Source organism: Passer montanus, unplaced genomic scaffold (assembly GCF_014805655.1).
Source record: "Passer montanus isolate IOZ18808 unplaced genomic scaffold, ASM1480565v1 scaffold27, whole genome shotgun sequence".
Taxonomy (NCBI): domain Eukaryota; kingdom Metazoa; phylum Chordata; class Aves; order Passeriformes; family Passeridae; genus Passer; species Passer montanus.
This window is the reverse complement of record NW_024367372.1, coordinates 4,274,560-4,298,465: the sequence shown is the minus strand read 5'-3', so window position 1 is coordinate 4,298,465 and position 23,906 is coordinate 4,274,560. Positions and strand designations below refer to the sequence as shown.

Genomic DNA, 23,906 nt, shown 5'->3' with positions numbered 1-23,906 from the left:
CCCTGTTGGGACAGCACTACATCCAATCCAGTAAATCCTGCTGGCCCACAGTAGTAAACACACACTGATAACCAGAGTTCAGTTGCCTTAATAACCAGTAAATACTTGTAGGGTAAGATAAAGACAGTCTGTGGGTCTGATACAGCCTCCAGTTAGGCATCCCCACACTATGTTGTCCCACGTTATCTGGAGTACCAGGCCAGAAGAACCACAGTTTAAAAACAGCTGTGTGTATATTGACATTATACCCAAATTAAATATCAACTGTTCAGGAAACCGAAGGCTGAACTAACTGGTAATGGAAATCTTCAATTACATACCAGAATAAGTTAACACAGTCAAACTTAACTCCTCTATGCACTGATATGATGGCACATGACCTAAGGTGTTTTGCTACAACTAGTTAAAGCTGGTCTGGAAGGAATATGTGTGTGCTTCTTCCCTGTGACACAGCTGACCTGCAACTTCTCAGAAAGTCTGCTCTTTGAAGAAGCGCTGTGAGTTTAGGAAAAATACTTATTACCCAATAATGGCAGAAATATTAAATACCACAGGCTCCAGCCTTCACTCTGCACTTACAACCCAACACCTACCAGTCACTCCACTATGAAGTCTAGACCACTTTTAGCCTCTTGTACATGTAAAACTTTTCTTCTCACAGCCTCCTGGAAGAAGTCCCATTATTCTGAATCACAAAAATGTCTTATCCTTCAAAATGTGTAACATGAGAGCATTCCAGGGCAACAATGCCACCCTATAAATAGCCACTGATAGGGAGAACAGAGTGAGATTCCCTCCTTGGCTTAAAGAGCATATAAACTAAAAAGAAAGAACATGTGGTCAGATATTACATTCCCATTTCATGCTGACATAATGCAAGCAATCACAGACTAGACACAGAAACATAAATCCTTAATTTAAAAATTTCAATACAAACGTCTTACTCAAGTACACCTAACTATAGGAAAAACACCTAACAATAGGAAAAATTTGCTTTTTGTCCTTTGGATGCAGAGTCCAAAAACCAGAAGCCTGTAGAACAAAGCCTGCAGAGCTTGCACACTTGGTGTCCATCTCTCAGGGCTCATAAGAATCAGACCACAGCCATGCAGTCATGATACACAGAAATGGGGGTGGAAGGAACAACACATGACAACCTAACTAATCCTATCAGAAAAAGAGCTAAATCTAAAGACTAAACACGCATCTTAAAAAGCAAACCTTTAGGAATATATTCCAAAATTATATAATAGGATCTTCATGCCTGGAGTCACCCTCCTGCTGTTTCTACTCTGCCTTAATTACAGTGAAATAAAAGGTACTGCAAACACTCCAGCCTCCTGTATTGATAATCCAAGTGTCACACAGGCAGCAATAAGGCTGGCAGCACATTGAAAAGCTCCATGAAGAAGCCAACTTTTGAGGAAGGATGTGCTAAGTGAAGATCAGAGAAGCCATGTTATAAAAACATTGGCAATCCTAAGGTGTGCAAGGCAGTGGAGACAATCCCCATCCATTCCCAAGGTACATGTCAAATCTCTGTAAGAAGTAGTGGGGGGAACCAGGGACAGAGGAATTCCTCAAGAGTAGGAAAAAGATTCTAGATGTCCCATGAGTATTACCATGTAATTATTAGAAACCCTGTCCTTCCTCAGATGAGGACAGATTTCAAAGGCAAACAGTTTAGCTCTTAGGCTAAGGGACCATTACTGGCAGGGAAATATAATATACAACCCCATACTTCTATAGTGGTTGTTGTGCTTTGGGTAAAGTTATACCTCCTGTATAACTTTATAAAGAATGAATTTATAACTTTTATAAAAGAATGAATCCACATCCCATGAATTACACAGTCCCAAATAAAAGTGCAATATTGCCAGAACAGCTGCAACACTTCTTTAAGACTGACTTCCATATACCTTCTCAAATTAGTTTAAAACAGCTGTCATTTTACTTGTTACTCCACCTTTCATCAAATCTTTTGATGACAATTAGAACACAACTCAGATTTAAGCTGAATTAAAAATCCAGACAGAATTTTGTATTGACTTTTCCAAAACTCTGAGCATGCATATCTCACTAAACTGGCATAAACATTCCAAGCAGGACTTCACAAAGCAATTATCCGTGTTTATTTTTATGTTGGAGAACAATTATAAATTATGAAAAGAATTTGGGATATATTTGAAATTGGTGCTGCTTCTGACCTCTTCTCAGCCCTTTGGGGAAAGGCATCCATACATATTCACCCCCCAACGGCACTGCACTTAACAAAATTAAGAACTATACCTCAGACTTCACTAATGCACATCTGATTAATAAATTCCATAGAGTTTCAATGATTTAATACTTGGTAAAGATATCCCCACCATTTTCTAAAGCTCAGACTCCTTTATAGATGTCTTAGGTTGGGTATCCAGAGGAACTAATCACATTTGAAGCTTTAGGCCATGGTTAAGTAATAACACGTTTCAGTGTTAAGACCCTGATGACATGAATGATAGAAATTAAGATCTCAGGCACTTCAGGATGCCTAAGGCCTCAGCTGGAAATGATGGATGCACACACTTAATCTGAATGCACTCTAAGTATAACTCCAGACATGATTACTGAGGTCTATGCAAAATCAGGGCTTAAGAAAACAGTGTGTAGTTTCCTACTGAAGAAAGCTACATTCATTATAGTGAACAAGATCTTTATAAATGAAAGCCTGCATTCTGGCAATCTGCATATGCTGATGAGAAAAATAGGCAGGAAGCTTTTAGTGTTAGGAGACAGTCAAAAAATGAACAGATCACATTGAACCACAGAGCAAATGTACATAAAAATTCTCAGACCTGGAGAATATTTTAAATTAAATCCCTTTTAAAAATAAATAAATATATTAAATAAAATGCAAAACCCCCTAGCACTTCAGTGGGATATAACAGTGAGCATGACACAAGCCCTTTGGTAACATCAAGAATACTTTGGAACCCTCAAGCTTACATTATGAGATTTAGGAAACAAATGTCAACTCTATTTAAAGTATTATGAAAAGCAAAATTATATTATACAGCTTTAACAAGTCCCTTCTAGTTTTCTAAACAGTTTATTTGTGGTCCATTGTCCTATTAATTTTTTCAGACTTTGGTAATGAAAATGATGAACCCATAAAATTTCTTATAGTCCTAGGCACTACATTCTGTTAATGGCACAGATAAATTTGCGATTTTTAAGTATTATAATTCTTCCTTTTTATAATATCCATCTTAAACCAGCTTGCATGAATTGCCTCAAATTACATGCAAGAGAAAAAGCATAACTTTTTATAGATATAAAGAATCTGTAGTTTAACATTTCCAGCTAATCTCAACTAAAGATCAACATTCCTAAAACCTAAAATATTAATATACAACCATAAAGTAGAAGTAACTTGCTAAAAACAGTTAAAGAAACAAGTATGTGCAGTTCTGATTCCCACAATTAAAATCATTTGTCCTAGTAGGTGTGGAAGAAACGGACTCATTCCCACACATTAATTGTTTGCAAAAATAGATCAGTTCAACTTAATTTGATAGAAAAATTCTGTTGACTAAACTGACTTTCCAGACATTTCCACTGATAATGTGTAACTCTGACAACCATGCAAGTTTTAAGGATGCAAATTGAGTGATTTTTTTGCAAAATATTATATCTTATCTGTGAAAAATCAATATGAAAATAATTTAGATTTGCAAGTGAAACAAGACAGGAAAAAAAGTTAGATTTATGGATGCTTATGAAATCTTACTTCTGCATTATAATCTTACACTTTATCATGTACCATCTAGAAGCTACTAGCTGCACACATTTTCCTGTATGAAGACAAACTTATCAGTGGTTTATTTACCCCCTTCTGAGTTTTCATAGATGAACAAAATTTAAATGCAAAAGATGGATCACAGCCTTCAATATACCACATAATTCCTCAAGCCCTAACTAAAGGCTGGTGCTCTTTATTAGCACCTCCATCCACAGGAGAAAAGCAATACTGAGTTCCTTCTATGGGACAAAAGACAATCTTCACCCAGGCCATCTGTCACCTTAATAACACTTGCCAATGGGCCTCTCATCCTCCAGACCCTGTTACTTTGCCACTACTAAAACATGACTGCAATATTCAGTCCCAATGCTTCACAGCATGAAGTTTTACAGAAAAAGTCATTAAAAGATTGTCTCATTCTAAAAATAACAAATTAAAACAGATGTCCTGTAAAGAGTCCAGCATCATACAGCAACAGAATTTTAACCTGCCCTCACGTCACTAGCCCTGACCACAATGCTGTCAAAGCTAACATGAAAGTCTGGGCTACTTCAACATGAATTAACCCTAACATACACCTTTGAAAAGAACAAAACCAGTTTCATCAAAGCAGAGAATGCAGGAAACTGGGATTCAGCAGCCAGGGTCACACTATTCTGCCAGATGACCATCATGACCTCGTTAGGGAAGGTGATCCAAGCTATGGTGCCCCATCTATGACCACAGGAAAGCCTTCAGAAGCAGGGAAGAGTTCCAGCTGCATCCACAGTGCACAAAAAAACCCATGGTCACCACCACTCACCTTTCCAGAACATCTGCAAGGCACCTGCAGCTGTGCCTTGCCCCAGTGGGCCCTCAGTCCACATCCTCCTGTCACTAGCTCTGCTACAAGGGATCGTAACAGGCTTTGGTGGATAGTGGATGATGTATGAAACTAAGCCAAAATCTGAAATTCAGTTTTCTTGTTCATCAGCTGTCTTCATTATCCAACTGCTATCACTTCACACATGTGCCCAACAGGCTTATCACTCACTGCACAGCTTCTGCCTGCACAGAGAAGGACATTATATGAGCTGGCAGAGCCCGAGGCCCCTTCCTGGATTTTTATGTGTATTTCTGCAAGCAGGGGAGGGAGAGGAGTGCCAAAGGGAAGGAAGAGAGGAATTTAAGCCCTCAAGTCAAGAGGTAAGACGTGTTATCAAGTGACAGTTTTTCCTGGTATAACCCCAAAAGACCAACGGATCCTCATAAGCAACCCTAAAAGTCTAAAGTCCATCAGCTCTGAGGTCATCTCAAAAATACCTGAGGACAGTTCTGCCTCCTGTGCTAGCAGCACACTTGGCACACGTTGTGCCCCTGCCCTTACCCAGTACTTTTTCTAGTACAGCAGTACCTGTGACACAGGACGAGGCCAACCCTGCAGCTGGTTTAGAAGATGCTCCAGTGCAGGCTGGCAAGACCCTTTCTCAGGCTCACATGTACACTTCTGAACACAACTGCTGTCAGGCTGAGAGAACAGGCTCTACACTGTTCTGACAGAAAGGCCATCCTGCAAGGTTATCCCTTCCCTAATTAGGTATTTTTTTATCTGAAAGGTTAATGTGCCTCTTTAAGCAGAGCTGAAAGGAGGAGACACTAGGTGTCAGAGTCAACTTGCAAAGCTCATAGAGCCCCTCTAAATGGCAAAATCCAAACTTGAAGCACCAGTCCCAACAGTGACCTAAAGTTGTGAATCACTGCACCAGCACAGCAGCCCTTCCTGGTCAATGCTCTGTGTATGATTTTTTCCATCTATGGTCCAGACTCAAGTGTAACAAATATGTACCCAAAAGTGGCAATTCAGGACTAGGCTAGAGGTTGCTTTGAGCACTCTGTGTGTACATTTTATCTCCTCTAGTCCAGACTGGGAATATATTGATCTGACTACACCATCACCCATTGTCTATTATGCCAGACTGTCTTTAAGAGCTCAGTAGCAGGTGCCAAGCTGGCCTACTTGTGCTAATCATGTGCATCTTCTTGATGCTCCCCACAGCTTGACCATCCTTAGAGTTCCTTTCAGGAAAAAAGAAAAACAAACACAGAGACAAAAATCTCCACCACCACCATCCAAAAGCAGAACACCACTCTAGCTGGGTAGCAGACCTTGCACAAACTGAGAACACAGAAGTTAAGTCAGCATTCAAACTGACAGCTGACAACAAACAAGGAGAAACAGTCCACAGAAGTATCTTGTGAGCCTGCGTCAAACAAAAACAAACTACTGAACTACTCTGACATGGGGTTTGAGGTGCTGCCACAGAGAGAACCAGCCACTACATAGTCTGGGAGTGAGACAACACTGAATGAAGTGTATGGGGACACATACCACCCTGCCTTCTGTAGCAGACCAGCAGTATGAAACAGGGTCAGAGGAAACAAAGGCTGAAGCAAGAGAGGCTGTGCAGGACCAGGATCATTTTGAATACCAATAAGGCCCACTCCTGAGAGTCTCCCCTGAACATGTTTGACTACTGGCTGTAAACTGTGACAAGCAGCTGTCCAAAAACGGAGCAGCCGGTTGCGCCAGTCCCTGGTGACTGGAAGGAAGGGGCAGCGAGCACCAGCCACAGCCTGCTAAGATAACTCCTGAAAAACAAGGTGATGTCAAGCCAGCACAGAAGTGATGCCAGCCAGCAAGGTGCCCTGCAAGCAGCCACTCCAGCACAGGGTTATGCAAGACTTGGATGCCTCAGTATGAGAGAACAAGAGGCTCCATGGGGAGGAACATGCTGTACCTGAAAGCTAAAGGACAGGTGGTGCAGACACCTGAGCTGTGACTGCTGCTCCAGCACTCTTGTGCTTCTCTCCTTATCAGGGTAAACAAGGGACAGCATTTTCTGCAGGAAAAGTCTCTTGGGACATCCCTCTGCAGTGTATGGACAATACTCACTGCAGCACCCATAGTCCATCAGGTAAGTCCAAAGTCCATGCAGCCTCCTTGGTGCCTGCTGACAGCTTCAGGCAGTCCCACTTCCAGAGAGGAATGAGCAAAGCCAACTAGAATAAACAGGACTCCTCACTATTTCTCACTCTAGGAGCAGCAGATGCAGCAACAGTTTAAAAGACACTAAGCACAGATTTGGGAAGTTCTTTCTGAACATGCAGACATGGGTCTGCTACCTAACAGACTTGGATTCAATTCCCACTAAGAATACTGAGCATTATTTCAATATCTATTACATAAACAATATAACAGTGATAACCAACTGGGTGTGAGCTTATTCAACAGAAGTTATAAATAAAAATAACTACAAGAAAAGGACTTTGGACTCCTCACTTGCAGTTCAGCTAGCTCTTCTCCAAAGACACTTGGCATAAAGAAATGTGTATTATACATCCAGTATAGGGAAAAAACCCAGCCTTTTTGAAAGCTCCATTCACCATGGGAAAGCTGTAATTGACAAGGTTAAAATGGCAGATTCTTACAAGATTTGTAAAGCAATGGAAGCCACAAGCTGCCTCAAGGCAAAGGACCACACCCTGCACTCTTCTATGGTTAGCAAATAGGAAGAAGATTTAAGCCTGTGGCAGGACTACCAGGAAGCAGCAGAGGAATTAATAGGACAGAAGCAATGGGATGCACCATTTGGAGTTTATCAGCCTCCTCAAGTAAGGTGCAAGGCTTCCACAGATGTTGAATAGAGAGGAGGTGGCCTAAGTCTCACAATATGAACATGGACCTTAATTTTCTGGACTCCCCATTTCTCCAGCATCCACCAGCTACAGAGTATGAGCAGCACCATGCTCTGTCAGAAGGCAGAGATATCCATATCCAGCAACTACACCACACAATTCACAATCTTCTCTGCACCCCACAGCCAGGAAAAAGCCCAGCCTCAACTACGACACCTGAACTCTATTTTCTCTAGCCAATGAAGAAGGCAAGCAAGTCCATTAGCCACCCTGTATCATTTCAAGGGAATTTTACATGTGTGATACCTCACACCCAGTTTTAAAATCACAATTGTAAAAAAAAATGTTTGTTATATAGCTCATGTTAATTCAAATTTAATACCTATGCAGCTTATTTCCATTGTCAGTGGTAAGTCTCCATTTTGTCAAAAGGAAATTCCTTCTGTCTCCAGTTGATAAAGAAACACTGATCTTCAAAGTATATCCCAAATATTTAACTACACTCTCATGCTTCTACAGACACATAACAGCACAGAAAACTTCTGCACATTAATCCAGAATATCTTCTAACAGCAAATCAGGCTGTAATTAAGACACATCATGACATAAGGAAGATTAGCATGTTTGGCATGATATTTTCCTTATTAGCTGGAGGCAGAAACAAGTTCCTTGTCAGTGGAAACACACTGTGAGGGCATTAGGACACAGATAAAAGGTGTCTCATTGCTGGCACTTACTTGTTTTTAGCAGCTTGAAGGAAAGGAAGGAACTCACAGTATTAACTGTAATTGGTTTTAAGGGTATCCCTTGTTGATGGAACACAAATATACAGTCCAGACTTAGGTCCACCCCCTTACCATCAAGAGCCTGGATTACAAACTTTTATCCCTACTCTGCAGCACCAGATGGTAGCTCACATACATTTCAATTATTTATTGAATAGGCACTTTGTTATACCAGGGTAATCCCACACTGCAGTAAAACCTACACACTGTTTTTATTGCGAGCTATACTTTTCATCAAGTCAGTAACCTTTTCAAATTCAGTGAACACAATAAATAGAATTAAAAGAAGCAATTTTATAAACAATTGGATAATGGGCCTCTCCATCACACAAAAAATGACAACGCTGGGATCAATGAGTAAGACACAACCACCAGCAGCGCTGTAGAAAAAGCTATCATTCTCTGGCCTGCCCCAAACCCTTCCAACTTCAGTTTTCAAAGTCTGCTGCACTCTGATCTATCACACTTAACAATTTGCTGGTGCTCACTCCTTCAAGCCATCAGCTTGAAAACAAAAAACCCTGAATGCTCTTTGCAGAAGACATCCAAAGCTCCCATGACAAAACAAATAATCAATGCTCCCCGGGCTGCAGCCTTGCGGGGCAGATGTGATAAAGTGGTTAATTATTCAGTTGGCAATCGCATTACTGACGTCAATAGAAGAGTCCAGGAAGTGAATCCTCTTAGTTTGTTAGTGTATGACAAAGAGTGGTGGTCCCCACTGAAATTAAGGAGAACCAGCTGTCCCTTCATGTTAGTGCTCTGGTCTCTAGTGCTAAAGACACACATTTGCATTTACTGAAGTAAATCTGCCCCTCCCTCTCCCTTAGGAAATCCTTTGTTTTGTTGGTTGGTTTTTTTTTTTGTTTGTTTTTTGATTTTTTAAGAGTCTCTCTTTTAAAGCCTAATTAACTGTACATGCATGGAACAGCTGATAAACGGGGCAACATTCTCGTGAGCAATGATCACTCCTCCCTCCCCTCCAATTCTTATTCCATGGAGAAGTTAAGTCACCCTCGTCATACATTATTATTCATAACTTACTCAGCTGAATAAACCAGTCAGCCACCATGGCCGTTTTAACATAAATTCATTTAGACATGCAGCAGGGAAAGATCTCTGCTCTCCACATACCTCTAGTCAATAGCCTTAACTAACCAACACTGGATGGAAAACTTTTATCCTAAGTTCCATCAAAAGTATCCACATCTTCTTTTGTCAGCATGCTCCGGACTACTGGAGGTCTCTCGTTATCAGGCTGCTGAACAGTAGGGAACCATTAAACAAAGCTCTCAGAAAGGCTGCCTAGAAATACTCTGTCCTTGGGGGGGCATGCCCAAATTAAAACAGACAGCATGATGAACGGGAACTGTTGTTTCTTCGAGCCACACACACACACGCCCTCCCCAAAGCAAGGAGCCGGCACCGGAGCAACACTTCAAAGCCTGAGCCTGGCGCTCTCCCCTCCCCCAGGTAGGAAACCCTCCGAGGAGCACTGGCTTAGCCTGACGTTCCGGGCTAAGCCGAGCACGGTTTCAGGCCAAGGACACTCCGCTGCCGCTCCCGCTGCCGGCTGCCAAGCGGCTCGCCCGGGACCGAGGGAGGAGAGCGGCAGGGTCAAGGCCCGGCTGGCGGCGGGGGTGTTCCCCAGGGAGGCGCCGCATCCAGGGGCGGCGTCTCCGGCCGCAGCCGGCAGCGGCGGAGGGAGCGCACTGCGGGCCCGGGCCGGCCCGCCGCCCCCCGGCCCCCGCCCGGGCTCACCCCACTCGAGGAAGTCGGACACGTATCGGTCGCGGCGGAGCGGCGAGTCGCGGCTGCACTCGGCGTAGACGCCGACCAGGAGGTCGAGCAGGGTCTCCACGCTCAGCACGCTGTCGTGCCGCTGCGGCCCGTCCAGCACCAGCTGCTCCAGCCGCTTCAGCCGCACCTTGGCCGACATGGTGCCGCTCGGGCGGCGGGCGCGGGGCGCGGACGGGACGGGGCGAAGCGAAGGCCCCGGGGCTCAGCCGCTCTCAGCCGCTCCGCGCCGCCTCCCGCGGCCGAGCGGCTCCTTCCACGGGCTCCGCGCCGGGCACGGACGGTCCATGGGCCGGACCCGGCCACCCCCCGCCCCGCTCCGCTGCGGCCTCGCCCCGGCGGCGGGGAAGGGCCGATCCCGCTGCCGATGCCGCTCCTCCTCCCCGGGCCCGGCGCGGCCCTCGGAGCGCCTCCGGCCACGCCCACCGCGCGGCGCCCGCGCGCTCCGACGTGGGCAGGGCCGCGCGAAGCCGCGCCGGAAGATTGGGCCGGGCGGCGCCCCGTAGCGGCAGATTCGCCACGGAGGGCGCAAGGGGCGGCGTGGGCTGCGCGTCCGCGTCGGCACTTTCGTGTCTCTGTGTGTCTGTCTGTGTGTTATCCCAGTCAGGAGGTTCTTTGGTGTCACATCAGCGTGTGCCTTCAAGCACGAGAGAGGAGCCCTAGTCAGAGGGCCAGGCAGCGTCCCTCACGCACAGACCCGCTGGCACTGAGGGGCTCCGGGCGGGCAGCCCATGGCCGTGCTGGTGTCTGCCACAGGCTCTCGGAAAGGGTCCGGGACCACAACGGGGCCTTGTCCAACCTCCCTGCTGGAGCAGGGTCATCCCAGAGCACGTGGCACAGGATGGCATCCAGATAGTTCTTTGATATCTCCAGGGAGGGAGACTCCACACCCTCTCCGGGCAGCCAGTGCCCGTGTGTGGTCTCTGCACTGTGAAGTTCTTCCTCATGTTCGGGTGGAACTTCTGTGCATCAGTTCCTGCCCATTGCCTCTTTTCTATGGCTCGGCACCACTGAGAAGAGCCTGGTTCCATCCTCTTGCCACCCTCCCTTCAGATACCTGTAGACATTGACGGGGTCCCCTCTCAGCTGTGTTTTCTCGAGGCTGAACAGGACCTGCTCCCTCAGCCTTTCCTCAGAAGAGAGAGGCTCCAGTCCCCCAGTTATCCTTCCTGTTTTCCACTGGAGCTGCTCCAGGGGCTCCATTGCCAACTTGGGCAAAATGCTCAAGGTCCAAGTATCCTATTGCTGAGCCATCTTAAGTGTAATACTAAAGATCACACCTACAGGTCAGAAAGACCCCTGCCCAGATGAAGACCCTTTCTCTGAGCATGTGTAGAAGTTAGCTGGGGTTATGTAACTTGTATGGAAATAACCAATCCTAGTAGAGGGGCTGAGCTTGGGAAGTTGCTAACTCTGAATTTCTGTTTATGAATAAAGGTGCAGAAACTCCAGTGGCTTGTGCTTGATTTGTGCAATACCACTGAGCACCCAGGCTTGCACAACGCTGGAATAAATAATCAATGTCTCTCTCGAGTGTGCAGTTCTGATAATGATTCACCAGATAATGATTCCCATTTCATGGACAACGTGTGTGTCCAGTGTGTGTGCCCTGGCCTGTGCCATCCCGACAGGGCTCCAGGGCAAAGCCCCCTCCCAACTGGTCAGGCAGATGCCCTGGGGACTGCCCGAGCCACCCAGCTCCTGCCCGAGCCAGCCAGCCCTGCACCTGGCCGTGCCAGGCCATGGGTTCCCATGAAGGATGTGGTGATCCCAGGGCCACCATCCCCACGGGTCTTCACTGGGTGCTGTGGCCATTGGGAGAATTTTCCCATCACAGCTGGAGTGGGGCCTTCTCTTTCCCAGCCCTGGTCACGACTCCCTGCTCTGTGACTTGCCTCAATGGGGCTGGCAGGGTAGGCACGGCTTTGCAGCAGGACATGGTGTCTGGAAGGCTTTTTATGCCTTTTAGAACCTCCCTAGTGACAGGACTTTATTTCCCAGCAGCAGCTAGCCTGGGCAAAAAGAGCCCTGTGTGTTCACAGCTGCTGCCCTTGGTCCCTTGAAGGAGCAGGGTAAGGCACTCAAACCTTTCCCCAGCACTGCTTTTTTTCCCATCACAGCTTATTCTGAGAACTGTTCCCTCTGGAAGCTGCAGCACCTCAAGGCAAGATGCTGAGTAGCTTGGGCTGGGAGTTTGCTCCTGCAGGAATGCAGCCGGTCAGGTCCTGATGCAAAGCTGAGCTGGCAAGGATGCTGCTCCCTCGCCTGGCTGCCCCGGCAGGCAGATGAAGCGCTGTGCGTTCAAAAGCATGGCAGCGGAGAGGAGGCGGCCGTGTCTGCTGGGAACAGCCTGCCTCGGGCAGCAGAGCCGGCCTGGCCTCTGCTCACGGTCGGACGTGACATGTCAGTCCCTGCTGAAAGCCCTGAACCGGCCTCTCTGTCACCTCCAGGGCCAAACCCGAGCAGGAGCTGCCCTTTCCCAAGGGCCGGAGCACACCCAGGCAGGGCGAGGGGATATTTACTGTGGAGCAGGCCACGGGACACAGAAATACCTGTTTCTAGGATCCCTTGGCCCTCAGATGTTTGATATCTCTCTGACAGCAGATATCTGTTACATTTGAAAGCTATTCAGTTCATGATAATACCGTCCTGTGCATTTGGACCTAGTACCTGGGTCAAGAAGATACAGGCCTGTTGCGACCTGTTAATTCTAAAAAATGCAAGTTGATAGAAGATCCTATGAATCACACAGAGAACCTATAATTTTAAAACAAAGAAAACCCACAGTAGACTAAAATAGTTTTGTTTTTCCTGAATAACTTCTATCTCTTTGTAATTCCTTCTGCAAACATCCACTTGAAAAAAAAAATATTTTGCAGCAGATCTCGAGGTTTTCATTGTTCTCTCGAGGTGTTCCTCCTTGGTTACAGTTGCTTCATCTGACCTCATACTGTGTCATATCACAGATACATTCCTTTAGAGGAGCCTTGGTATTTTAACAATCACAATTGTTTTCTGGTGCCGTTGCTTTATTTAAAAGGAGAGCCTAACATTTTCAGCTTATTACCACTTTGGAGAGTAATTTTCGCGCAGTTGATCAGTGATGGCCAGCGAGAACAGAGGTCTAAAGATGCTGTTACAATATCTGTCTTTGCCCTTCTTATCTGTCCCTGCAGGTGATGATTATCATCACCTCCTCCAGCGAGGAAGAGATAAAGGAGATTGCAGCTGGTGAAGAAATAGCCATCTCTACCTACCAATCGCTCTGTTGTTCCCAGTCTCCTCAGTCTGTTTTGCATTAGCAGAATTCAGGGATTTCGGGAGCTACTCCTGACTTGCGCCAGTAGCAGGGAAGAGCCGGGTCCGGTGCTGGGAGGACGACAGATGGGTGACAGATGACATTGAATCCGGCTTTAACAGCTATGGGAGCTTTAGCGCATCCGAGCAGCACGTGCAGGATTATTCATGAGCCGTACTGTAGGTATTCCAGAATTAGTTGGAATTTTGTTTTAAAAAACCCTTGCAAAGAGTTAAAAGCTGTCTGTGTTGTAAGTAAGTCTGGGTTTTCGCAGCGAGGATTTCATCTATGAAAAAAGTCTAAACTGAGCTAAAAGGTGACATTTGGTATTCCTACTAGGAATTGTATGTAAACTTGGAAATGTAGCTGAAGGTATTCTGCTTCTGTTACTCATCTGTGCCAATTCCATAGGCTAAAAATAAATGTGATCTGGCTAAAATGAACTAAATGATCCATCTTACCAGTTCCTTTTTCCTATGGCGTATTTAAGTGGAAAAATACAGCCCTTTTTTCTGGAACAGATCTGATTTTAAATTTTAGGGGTTTTTTTGTTTGTTTGTTTAGGTTTTTTTCTGGGTTTTTTTTTGGCAAGTGAACAGGTTCTCAGTTTTCTCACTTATTTGGAATCATTGTAGATCTGCAGAACTGAAGGCACAAAGTCCATGTGGCTATTGAAAAGTTTTTATGAATCCAATAAACTCAATCAGCTTAGGTTGGGGTGGGTTTTTGGTTTATTTTTAAAATTTTTTGGGTGTTTGTTTGGTTTGGTTGTTTTGGGTTTTGTTTGTTGGTTTTTTTGTTTTGTTTTTTTTTAATGGCTGTACTCCAAGTAACTTGTAGAGGGAGAAATTCTGTTACAGAATTTTGATGGCAGCAGGAAATAGCTGTGTCACTGCTTTATGACTTCAGGAAAATCCACCCACAGATCATTTTGGAATTAAGGAAAATGAAGAAATACAGAGTATGGACAGAAATTGCAAGCATAGCTCATTAACAAGGGAAACACCATGCTAAAAATAAAAAGTGAAGACGTCGCAACCATCTCCTTTGTTACATTCAAACAGATAATTCTAGAAAAAGAGAAAAAAGCATCAAGTTGCAATATTTTGTTTTTTGCCTAAATTGTTTTTATAGTATTAAACAAAAGGGAGTCTAAATAGCTACAAAACCTAGCTAGAAGACCTAAGTATATTCTATTCATTAAGGAAATTAGATAAAATTTTTAACTGACAGAGAAAATTACTAATGTGCAGCAAAGGAGGAGTATTCTAAGGATCTAGAATGCAGAAGATAATTAAATTGAAATCAGAGAAAGCTCATAGTAATGAGTTCCAAAGTAGAATATAAAAAAGAGTTAAGCATGTCTAAAAGTCACACGACTGCTCTGTATCTTGTTGTTATCATGACTTTCCTTCCTGGAATTATTTTTTAGGAAACTGTCACCTTTCCAGCTCTGTTTGTATTTGGCAATATCCTAAAAAATCCTTTCTTGCCAAACACAGTGTAAATATACAGCTGTCATCTATACTGGGAGCCAAAATAATCTATCAGTGGGGGCTGTCTTTGATGACATTGCACCGTGTAAGCCTGAACATTGAGCTAATGCAGTCAATATTAAAAACAACAGCAAAGTCACCACTGGTTTGTTAGCCACCATGTCAAGTACATAGGAAATTTCTCAGAGAAGACAAAGTCTCTGCCCCTTTGTTGGTGAGTGCTAGAACTGTGCTTCAGCTTGTAGGGAGCTCTGTCTGCTTCAGCTCTGGTAATGCAATATCTGAGCAAGGGAGTTGCACTAATGCTCTTCCCTTTGCACATGATGATGAGTGAAGTGGGAGGAAAGAACGGGCAGTTGTTCACAGGAAAGTGCTGGGAAAGGCTGAGAGTCTGGTAATTTCCAGTTCTTACTAAAATGCTTTCCCATAACATAAATTAGAAAAGAAAAAAAAAAAGAAAAAAGAGGAGAGCAACAAAGCTGCTTGGCAAGTTACCTCCTGTTAAGTGTGTTCTGCCATTGGGTGCATTTGTTGGCAGTGCTTCTGTTTTGCTCTTGTAAACATCTAGATTTTAGTGATGGTACAACCCAACATTTTGACTGAAGGTGAAGCAAACTAGGATGTGAAAAGATTTTGTACTTGCTGCATGCTTCCTTAAAGAGAACAAAAAACAAAGAAGCAAAAATGTATTAGGTGTATTAGTAGAGACTTTTAGGGACACTGTCTCTTCTGACTGGTTTGCTTTGCAGGACTTAAGGAGCAGAGTGCCTTAATAAGCATAACCCCTCACTTCCCCCAGTCTAGCTGCAGCAGGTTCCCAAACACATCATTTTATCTATTTTTTCATGCTCATCCAGTTGTCTTACTCAATAATTTATGCCCATGTAAGTTCACCTGAAAGAAGGAATCTTGCCTGTCTGCTGGTGTTTCAGGAAGCCATTGGTTTTACTAATCTACATTTCCCCCTCATGGGCAGTTGCATTTGAGGAGCCTGAAATGGATCCCATCAAATTAAAAAGCTTCCCATTCCATTCATGCTTTGAGTGCAGCATTAACTGAAGTGGGCAGCTGCTTTCATCAAAATCATTATGAGATCACTTGTTCTTTTCTTTCTTGGTTTTTTTCCCCCTCCCAGCATTTGTCTGAAAAAGACTGAAGTGTAGAGAACTATGGGTTTAGATGAGGTCATTGTCATGGACATCTGGAGCAGAATGTCATCACCACGTTTAGGCAACACAACAGCTCATTTTTATTTCAGTTCTGATTTCAAGTCCACGCTATCCTAAGGAAAACACTGGCTCAATGGTCCAATCTGTTTAGGCACATGGCAGTTTGAAAGAGTGACAAAACAAAACAAAAAACCCTCCTTAGGCTCATAGTTCTTCCTGGATCTCCCAGGAAGGTGGACGCAGTGGCACAGAGATGATGTTAAAACCCCCTAATACTTCTCAACCATTATGATGTCTTGCAAGTCACAGCACCATGTCTTGCTCTTTGTACAGCTGCCATTTTGTCATTTAAGAGTGTTTGTTACTGCAACTTCACATCTGCCAGACTTGGTCAGATCAATCTTTGTACAAAGTGTGAAAAGCATCGTTGCTGGAGGCAATTTTTTGCGCCTGGGTTGACGCTAGACTAAGATTATCTGATTTTGTTTTGTGGGCTTTTTTGTTTTTTGCTAGATGCTCTGGCACCGTGGTTCAGCCAAGCTGACAGTTGTACTGTTCATTGTAGAGAATAAGGGGAGTTTTAGGTGATATGTGCAATAAATATATAGGAAATATGTTTCTTAACTAATCTGTAGTTCTCCTGGGTTGCTAAGAGTAGCAGTGTTACTCATACCACATTTTAAATTAATACTGCATTTTATTAATTTTTTTATGTCTTGAGAGGAATGATAGGAGATGAAAAATAAAACTTCTTCCATCTTCTCTCTTGAACCTTTAAAAATCTGTCACTGACTTTAATAGTAGTGTTCCCATGGAGATAAGCACAACTAAGTCTCTCTAAAAGGAATAGAACTAATCTGCTTTGAATGAAATATTTTTGCATTTTAAGTAATGTTACTTTAATACATACTTCATTCTTCTCTGACAAAGTGCTCTTTGATTTTCAGAAAATGTGTAATCAAAATAAAGAGCAAGTTCTATTGTACTCTCTTCCCTGGTTCCCTCTCCACAATGAACAATCCATAGATAATAATTTTGTGGTAATGAGAAGTTGAAATCAGAAAATATTCCAATCTCTTTCTAAGATGCAGGCAGAACCTAAATAGCATGCAGGAAAAATGCAGTTGTACACTGCCCTAAAAGCAGCAGGAGACACAGTGCAGAAAAATGCTTTTACTCCTTCAGTAATGGTGACCTGGCAAGCCATTCCCAGCTGATGGGATTGGCTTTATTATAAATTTCTGAGCACTGTTCAGAGAGGCACAGGTAGGACCAAAATGGCTTAAATTCACAGTATCCTGGGACAGTGAAAAAATAACTGTACCAGCATCAGCATCAAATATCCTGAAAGACTGCTCCTGATAATTCTCACTTTTCTGTTCGATAAAACCTCTTCCAAAACCAAAGTGATTGTTCTGACAATGTGCAAAGAAGACATTTTGCTCCTATTCATTTGCTCTGAATAAAGATTTCAGCCGAGCTTCAGGCTGATCTTGACTGCACCATTGCACATCCAGAGGCACTCAGTGTGGATCTGCAGTTACCCCTCCACAGCACGGAGCTGTGCCAAAGGCCTCTGTCTCATCTCACATGTTAGCAATTACAAAGATTTGTAACAACGTTGACAGCACTTCAGAAGAGACCTGGACTTCACAGCACTGCAGGCAAAGGTGAATGCTACCCCTGCCTGGCTCCCCTGCTCCCAGACACCGCCAGCCCACCACCCACCAGAAATATTTGATCTGCTCACTTCCCACCTCCCTGCTGAGGGCTGGCTCTCTGTCATTCCCCATGCTGATCCCCTTCTTTTTGAGAAGAGTGATGAGTTACTCATCCTCCAGTGGCACACACCTGGACTTTTCAGAAGTCTGTGGAGGAATCAAGGGGAAGGGCAGACAAAAAGCCAGGGAGGATTCTGAAGAGCTGGACATGCATCAGCTGATTTGGGGATGGGGGCTGTATGGTGACTGGCAATGCCCCTAGTAGGGCATTCACCTGACTTCAGAAGGAGTAGCAGCAAGGCTGGCTCTCCAGCTGCAGTGAAGAAGGAGAGGACAGCTGCTGGTCCCACACAGGTCTCCAGCCAGCTCTGTAATTACCAGCCCTCAACCACTCCTGGAAATATAAAGTTATCTGCAGCCTCAGCTCTTTAATCTTTTAGCTTTCTCCATATAGTGTTGAAATGTTCCCCACATTTTAGTGAAGCTCTGAAAATTCCATCTGTGATGAGCTGCTTCAGTTGGGATTTCAGCTTCCCAGACAAGACCAAACACCATGTTGCAGGTGTGGGTGCAATTCCCACTAACATGGGGGTAGAGGCTGCATCTGCTGGTGTGTGACAGTGTCAAAACTCCATTTAATGGCATCACAAATCTCTGATCAAAGCCCTATTTTCAGAGGTAAAAGACCAGGCAGTGATTACCACATGGTGCTAGGAGTCCCTAGTCCCACGTGAGGAGGTCTTCTGACCAGCAAACACCGTGGGAGAAATAGCAAGGAAGGATTCCCCAAGGAGCCTGGGGTTTGAGAGCTGCTCCTCTGACATAAGATGTATGAGGTAGATGTATGAGGAGGCAGCTGCTGTGGTTGTCACTTGTTCGGAGTCTTAGCTCTGATGGAGAAATGGGGACTTTTCTAAAACTGAAATGGCCATTGTCACAGGCTGAAGAGCTCAGGCTAGGCAATGCAGAAGAGCATGAAGTTGAGATATCTCTTTCTGAGAGGATCTTCTTGAATATTGTGTGCCATCCTGGTCCCCACAATTTAAGGAGGGTGTGAGGACCTTGAATGCATCCAGAGGAGTGCAACAAAGCTGTTGAAAGGGCTGGAAGGAATGTGCTGTGAGGAGTGGCTAAGAACTTTGGACCTGTCTAGTTTGCAGAAAAGGAGGCTGTGGGGTGATCTCATTGCTTTCCACAGCTTCCTGAGAAGGGGAAGTGCAGAGGGAGATGCTGGTCTCTTCTCTTTGAGATCCAGTGACATAACACATGGTTCAAAGCTCCATCAGGGAGGTTGAAACTGGACATTGGGAAGCATTCTTTACTGAGAGGGTGGTCAAACACTGGAAAGGGCTTGGACTGCATGATCACAATAACAAACCTATTCTATTCTATTCTATTCTATTCTATTCTATTCTATTCTATTCTATTCTATTCTATTCTATTCTATTCTATTCTATTCTATTCTATTCTATTCTATTCTATTCTATTCTATTCCCATTCTAAATGGGTAGTGCTTTTGTTCTTGCTGTTAAGCAGGAGGTGGGGGGTGGTAGATCCTCAGCTACAGTAAATTGCCATGACTTCATTGGAGTCAATAGCAAATTGCACAGACTCACTCTGTCAATAACTAAACTCCCCAGGGCTGATAGAATCAGTCATAACTTCATTGAAATCCACTGATGTCCATCTGATCCTGAGGTTTTGTTATTGATTATGTTAGGAGTAGGACAAGGCCTACATTTAATTTTGTGATGGTCCAGGAACAGGATACATTATTTCAAAGCATTCATCGTTACTGAAGTTAATTGGGGCCTGTCCTGGACAAGGCTGTCTCTTTCAATCATTAAAATGCTGCTTGCCAATCTATGATTTGCCCTGCAGATGTGAAAATCTGCACTGACATATGTAAAGCAGAAGGGCTTTGACTATTTCAGGTTTCGTTTAGGTGTGTAGTCTATGGTTGCCTCAGGTAACGCTGAGGTACTACTTAATCATGATAACACGATTAAGATGCAAATCCACATGCCTAATTTAAATACATTTGGTCTCTGAACCATCCACCTGGGTGTAGTTTCTACCAGTAAATGCAAAGTACTCACAGCAAGCTTCAGCTCAAGCAGAATCTCAGGGACAGCTTCCAAATGTAATCACTCATTGTCATAGTAGAAAGTTGAAGTCACCTTTTTTAAAAGTCCAGGTGTTACACATGCTCTTCACTGTTTCTGTTACAGAATCACAGAGTGGCTGGGGTTGGAAGGGACCTCTGGAGGTCATCTGATCCCACTCCTCCTGCTCAAGCAGGGCTACCTAGAGCCCCAGGGCAGTATCTATAAGGGATGAGAGAATATTTCCAGGGGTGGAGACTCCTCAATCTCTCTGGGCAACCTGTGCCAGTTCTCAGTCACCCTCAGGGAGAAAAAGTGTTTCTGGATGTTCAGATAGAAAGTCCCATGTTTCCCACTGCCCACTGCCTCGTCCTGTCAGTGGCACCACTGAAAACAGTCTGGCTCCATTCTCTTTACACTCTCACTTCAGGTATTTATTTTGTTACACATTGCTAAGATCCCCTTGAGCATTCTCTTTTCCAGGTTGAACAGGCTCTCAGCCTTTCCCCATAAGAGGGATGGTCCAGTCTCTTAATTGTCATAGTGTTCCCTCCCTGGACTCTCTCCACTGTGTCCATGTCAGCCTTGTCCTGGGGAGCCCAGAGCTAGACACAATGCTCCAGCTGGGACTCACCAGGGCTGAGCAGAGGGGATCACCTCCAGGATACCTTTGGCCTGCTGTGCCACAGGGAAGCATTGCTGATTTATGTAATTGCCTTCTTCCTGGGGCAAATGGGCTTTGGGCAGAAGGGAGGTGATATCAGCCAGGCCTCACAGTTAGGGAACCTGCAGAGACGCTGAACCTGCAGGGCTGACAGGGTCTCTCTGAATGTGACAAAGGGTGCACTAAGCTAACTGATGGATTTACCTTTCCAGGTCCTCACTAGTCATGTCCACCCATCCATCTTGCCCCAAAAACATCTGGTGTGTTACTAGTGTGAAAACCTCCTCCAGGAGCAGCCACCACTGAGCAGGGTGGTGTGCAGCTCCTGTTGTGGGGTCCTAGCAAAGCACAAGGATAGCACTGGCTGGAGGCACACACGGGAATTTGGGGAGCAGCCCAAGGTCTGAGCCACCCTGAGCCCTGGGTGGACAGCTATTCCAGGATTTTGTCCCTGATGGCAATTAGGCAGGCTCATGTATCTAAGGTGCCTGGCTGGTGGGACACAGCCTGGTCAGAGTGGCCATCTCCCTCCTAGCTGTGAGTAGCTTCCTGTCTGTGTGGGATAGGCCATGGCATTGCTGGTGGACATGGCAGTGTGAGGTCTACAGCTGGGCTTGATGAACTGAAAGATCTTTTTCAGCCTCCATCCTTCTGTGATTTTAATGCAGTTGGCATGCAGCCACCAGGCTGCAGCTCAGGTTAGAGCCAGATGCACTGCAAGTTTACAGCTTGTCCTGTTCTGCCTGCACCTCCTTCTGCCTGCTGTCTTTCCCCTTGAGAAAGCTCCTGAGGCTCCAGTGAAGGTTTGCTCCATTTTCACTACCCCGAGGCAGGGCTGTGGGGCTCATTCAGCGCAAAGTATGAGCTCTAATGGTGTTTTAATGGCCCTTTCCAGCTAGTGTATGACCCTGCAGAAGGACTTCTATATTCCCATGGGCACACAGCTAATCCTTCAGTAGTTCTTGTCTGCAGGTTCCTTTCCTCATCAGGCTGAATGAGAAGGCTCAGGTGAAGAAGCCTGGTTCTTTAGAGTGCAGGTTGAGCATATGCTGAACATTTCTCCTATAAAAGTCCTGATTTGTATGAAGCTCAAATACACATTGGGAAATCACCTAACAACAATACATTCAAGTGGATCTTGGAATGTGGAATGTTTTGATCCTATGCAGTTAGGCCACCCCCCAAAATACAAGATTGCAACCAGAGGAGTATCACAGCCATACAAAAGCTGAGAGAGATGGAACACTCTCATTTAAAAATGAGCAAAGCCACTGTTTTGTAGCAGAAGCAAGCCAGCTGGATATGCAGTGTGAGCATGTATTATGATGAGCCTGGGTTATTAGCAGTCACCAGTTTCGAAGCCCTCAGTGAATAAATTTGCTGTTTCAGGATAAAAAGGGAGCATGGTATCTGCTTTGTCAGTAGTCACTGCAGAAGTGAATAATGAAAAGACAGGACCAGTCCATGAAGAACTGCCCAGATACATGCTGGTTTTCTCAAGCTGTCAAAAGAAATGCACAAGAGAACTAAGTGCTAAAACAGAGGAAGAAACCAATCACATGTTGAGAGTCCTGGGGCTGTGAATAGTTCCAAGGGATGAGATCTGCTGAATGTGCCACACCTAGAGATATGATGCAGAGCTTCAGAGATCAGGTCACTGTTTATCTTGTCATTGCATTTGTCAGTAGTGACCCAGGATGGAGAGTGCTCACGAGCTACAGAACTAAGGAACCTTTTTCCAGTGCATCTGTGCCCTGTGCACTAACGATCACTCTTCTACTCATTTTCTGTGTCGTTTCCATAGCAGCATCCCAGAACTGCTCTGTGTCCAGCACTCAGAATTGTACCTGCCTTTCCCACCCATGCTTCCCATGCCTCTGTCCTCCAGCCCTGTAGTATGCCAAAGTGTTTATTTACCACTTCCTTCTGATTCATGTCAATATTTCCAGTTCCCTTTCTGTTTCTCACCTACCTCCTGTGGGCTCTCAACAGAGTGCCACAAGATTCTGGCTGTGCTGGTTGCCAGACCCAATAGGTAAGGCCTGGAGGCAGTCTTGCCTTTCTCTCTGGGAGGGTAAAAGTTCAGCTTCTCACCCTCCTCTCTTAAATCACCCATTTACACAGAACTTGCAGGATGACAATATCCTTGCCATTTCTATGCTTTTGCCAAATTTGGTAGAAATCAGGTTCCATAGGTGCTGGTGCAGGGAGAGCACCAGACACATAACCAGGAGACAGTTGCTAAGGAAATCAGAAACCCGGAACACCAGGCTCCTGAGCAGTTCTGACTGCGACTCGTAAGAATGCTGATAGCATAAATACCTGCATGATGAAGAAGTAGATGCAGAACAGCCATAGAAATACCCCAGAGGCTTTGAGAAACACAAATCTAGAAAGGGACATCACAGAAATGCTAAGAATTTGAGGGTTTGATAGAGTGCTGTATGAGAGTTGTGAAAGAGCCTGGTCTCTACAAGATACACCCAACATGGGGAGGATGACACAAAAGCATCTGAGGATTAATGTGCTGTGTGACTGATTGTTTGCATTCAAAATCCAGCTCAACCTCTTGCAGAGCCATGTGATATTGCTGAAAGTGGGTACAAAAAGCTGACAGGATGAAGCAAAAGATATTTCTTTTGTGGCTTTCTGGACATGATGGGGCAGAGTAGGAGTCCTAACAGCATGTGAGCATTTTACAAAAGTGGCAGTGAAGGGAAGATAGGAAGTGGGAGTGAGTCTGATAAAGAAGAAAAATGGAAGCTTTTAGTTCTAAAGAATTCAACTGCAGGAAGGCAGAGGAACACTTTAATGAGGTTCTTAACAGAGAAGTGGGCAAAGGTGAAGAGTAAGTGGCCATTTTCCAGATAGCTGAGCTGTTTGCAGCAGGATTTTGAAAAAAAAAAAAAAAGAAAAAAGAAAAGATGCAAAAGACATTTACTTGGAAGGCTCAGGCTCAGCAAGGGAGCAGGGCGCAGTGTTCCTGCAGAATTACTGAAAAATGGGTGGTAGAGATAACATGAAAGCCTTTACAAGCTATTTTTAGTGGCTTGGGGGATTGAAACAATAATAGAAGGGTTGACTGTGACCTGAATTGCATGCCCAGTTTGGAGAAGGAAGGAAAACAAGAATGTGGGAATGTCAGAAGCTGCTCTTTAAGGCTTGTAAAATGTAACTGTGATGCTCAAGAGAGTCAGACCCCTCATGCCAGGGAGCTAGCCAGGCCTTCCCAAACACAGGACTCAAGATAGTCCGAGTCAGTGCTGCTGCTGACATCCCTGAAGGCCTTTCAGTCAGTGCCCTGATCCAAATGAGCATCTCTCTGCATTCAGGCTGGACAGACAGACACAGGGACACACAAGGCAGGTATTCTCTTCCTGACTGCTGAGGCTATGCTATTAATATATCTTCT

At 44.8% G+C, this 23,906-nt stretch overlaps 1 protein-coding gene across 16 annotated transcripts in view; it reads right to left on the bottom strand.

Annotated features, from left to right (window-relative positions):
- CDC42BPB (CDC42 binding protein kinase beta) overlaps nt 1-10,183 on the bottom strand; it is a 91,037-nt gene extending 80,854 nt beyond the window's left edge. For all 16 annotated transcript variants that reach the window (XR_005627826.1, XR_005627827.1, XM_039712492.1 and 13 more), the window contains exon 1: nt 10,006-10,183. Coding sequence is in view for 14 of the 16 variants with exons in the window: in XM_039712492.1 (XP_039568426.1) it covers nt 10,006-10,183 (178 nt within the window). In the remaining 2 variants the exon portion in view is untranslated. The remainder of the gene's footprint in view (nt 1-10,005) is intronic.
- Between the last annotated feature and the right edge of the window lie 13,723 nt (nt 10,184-23,906).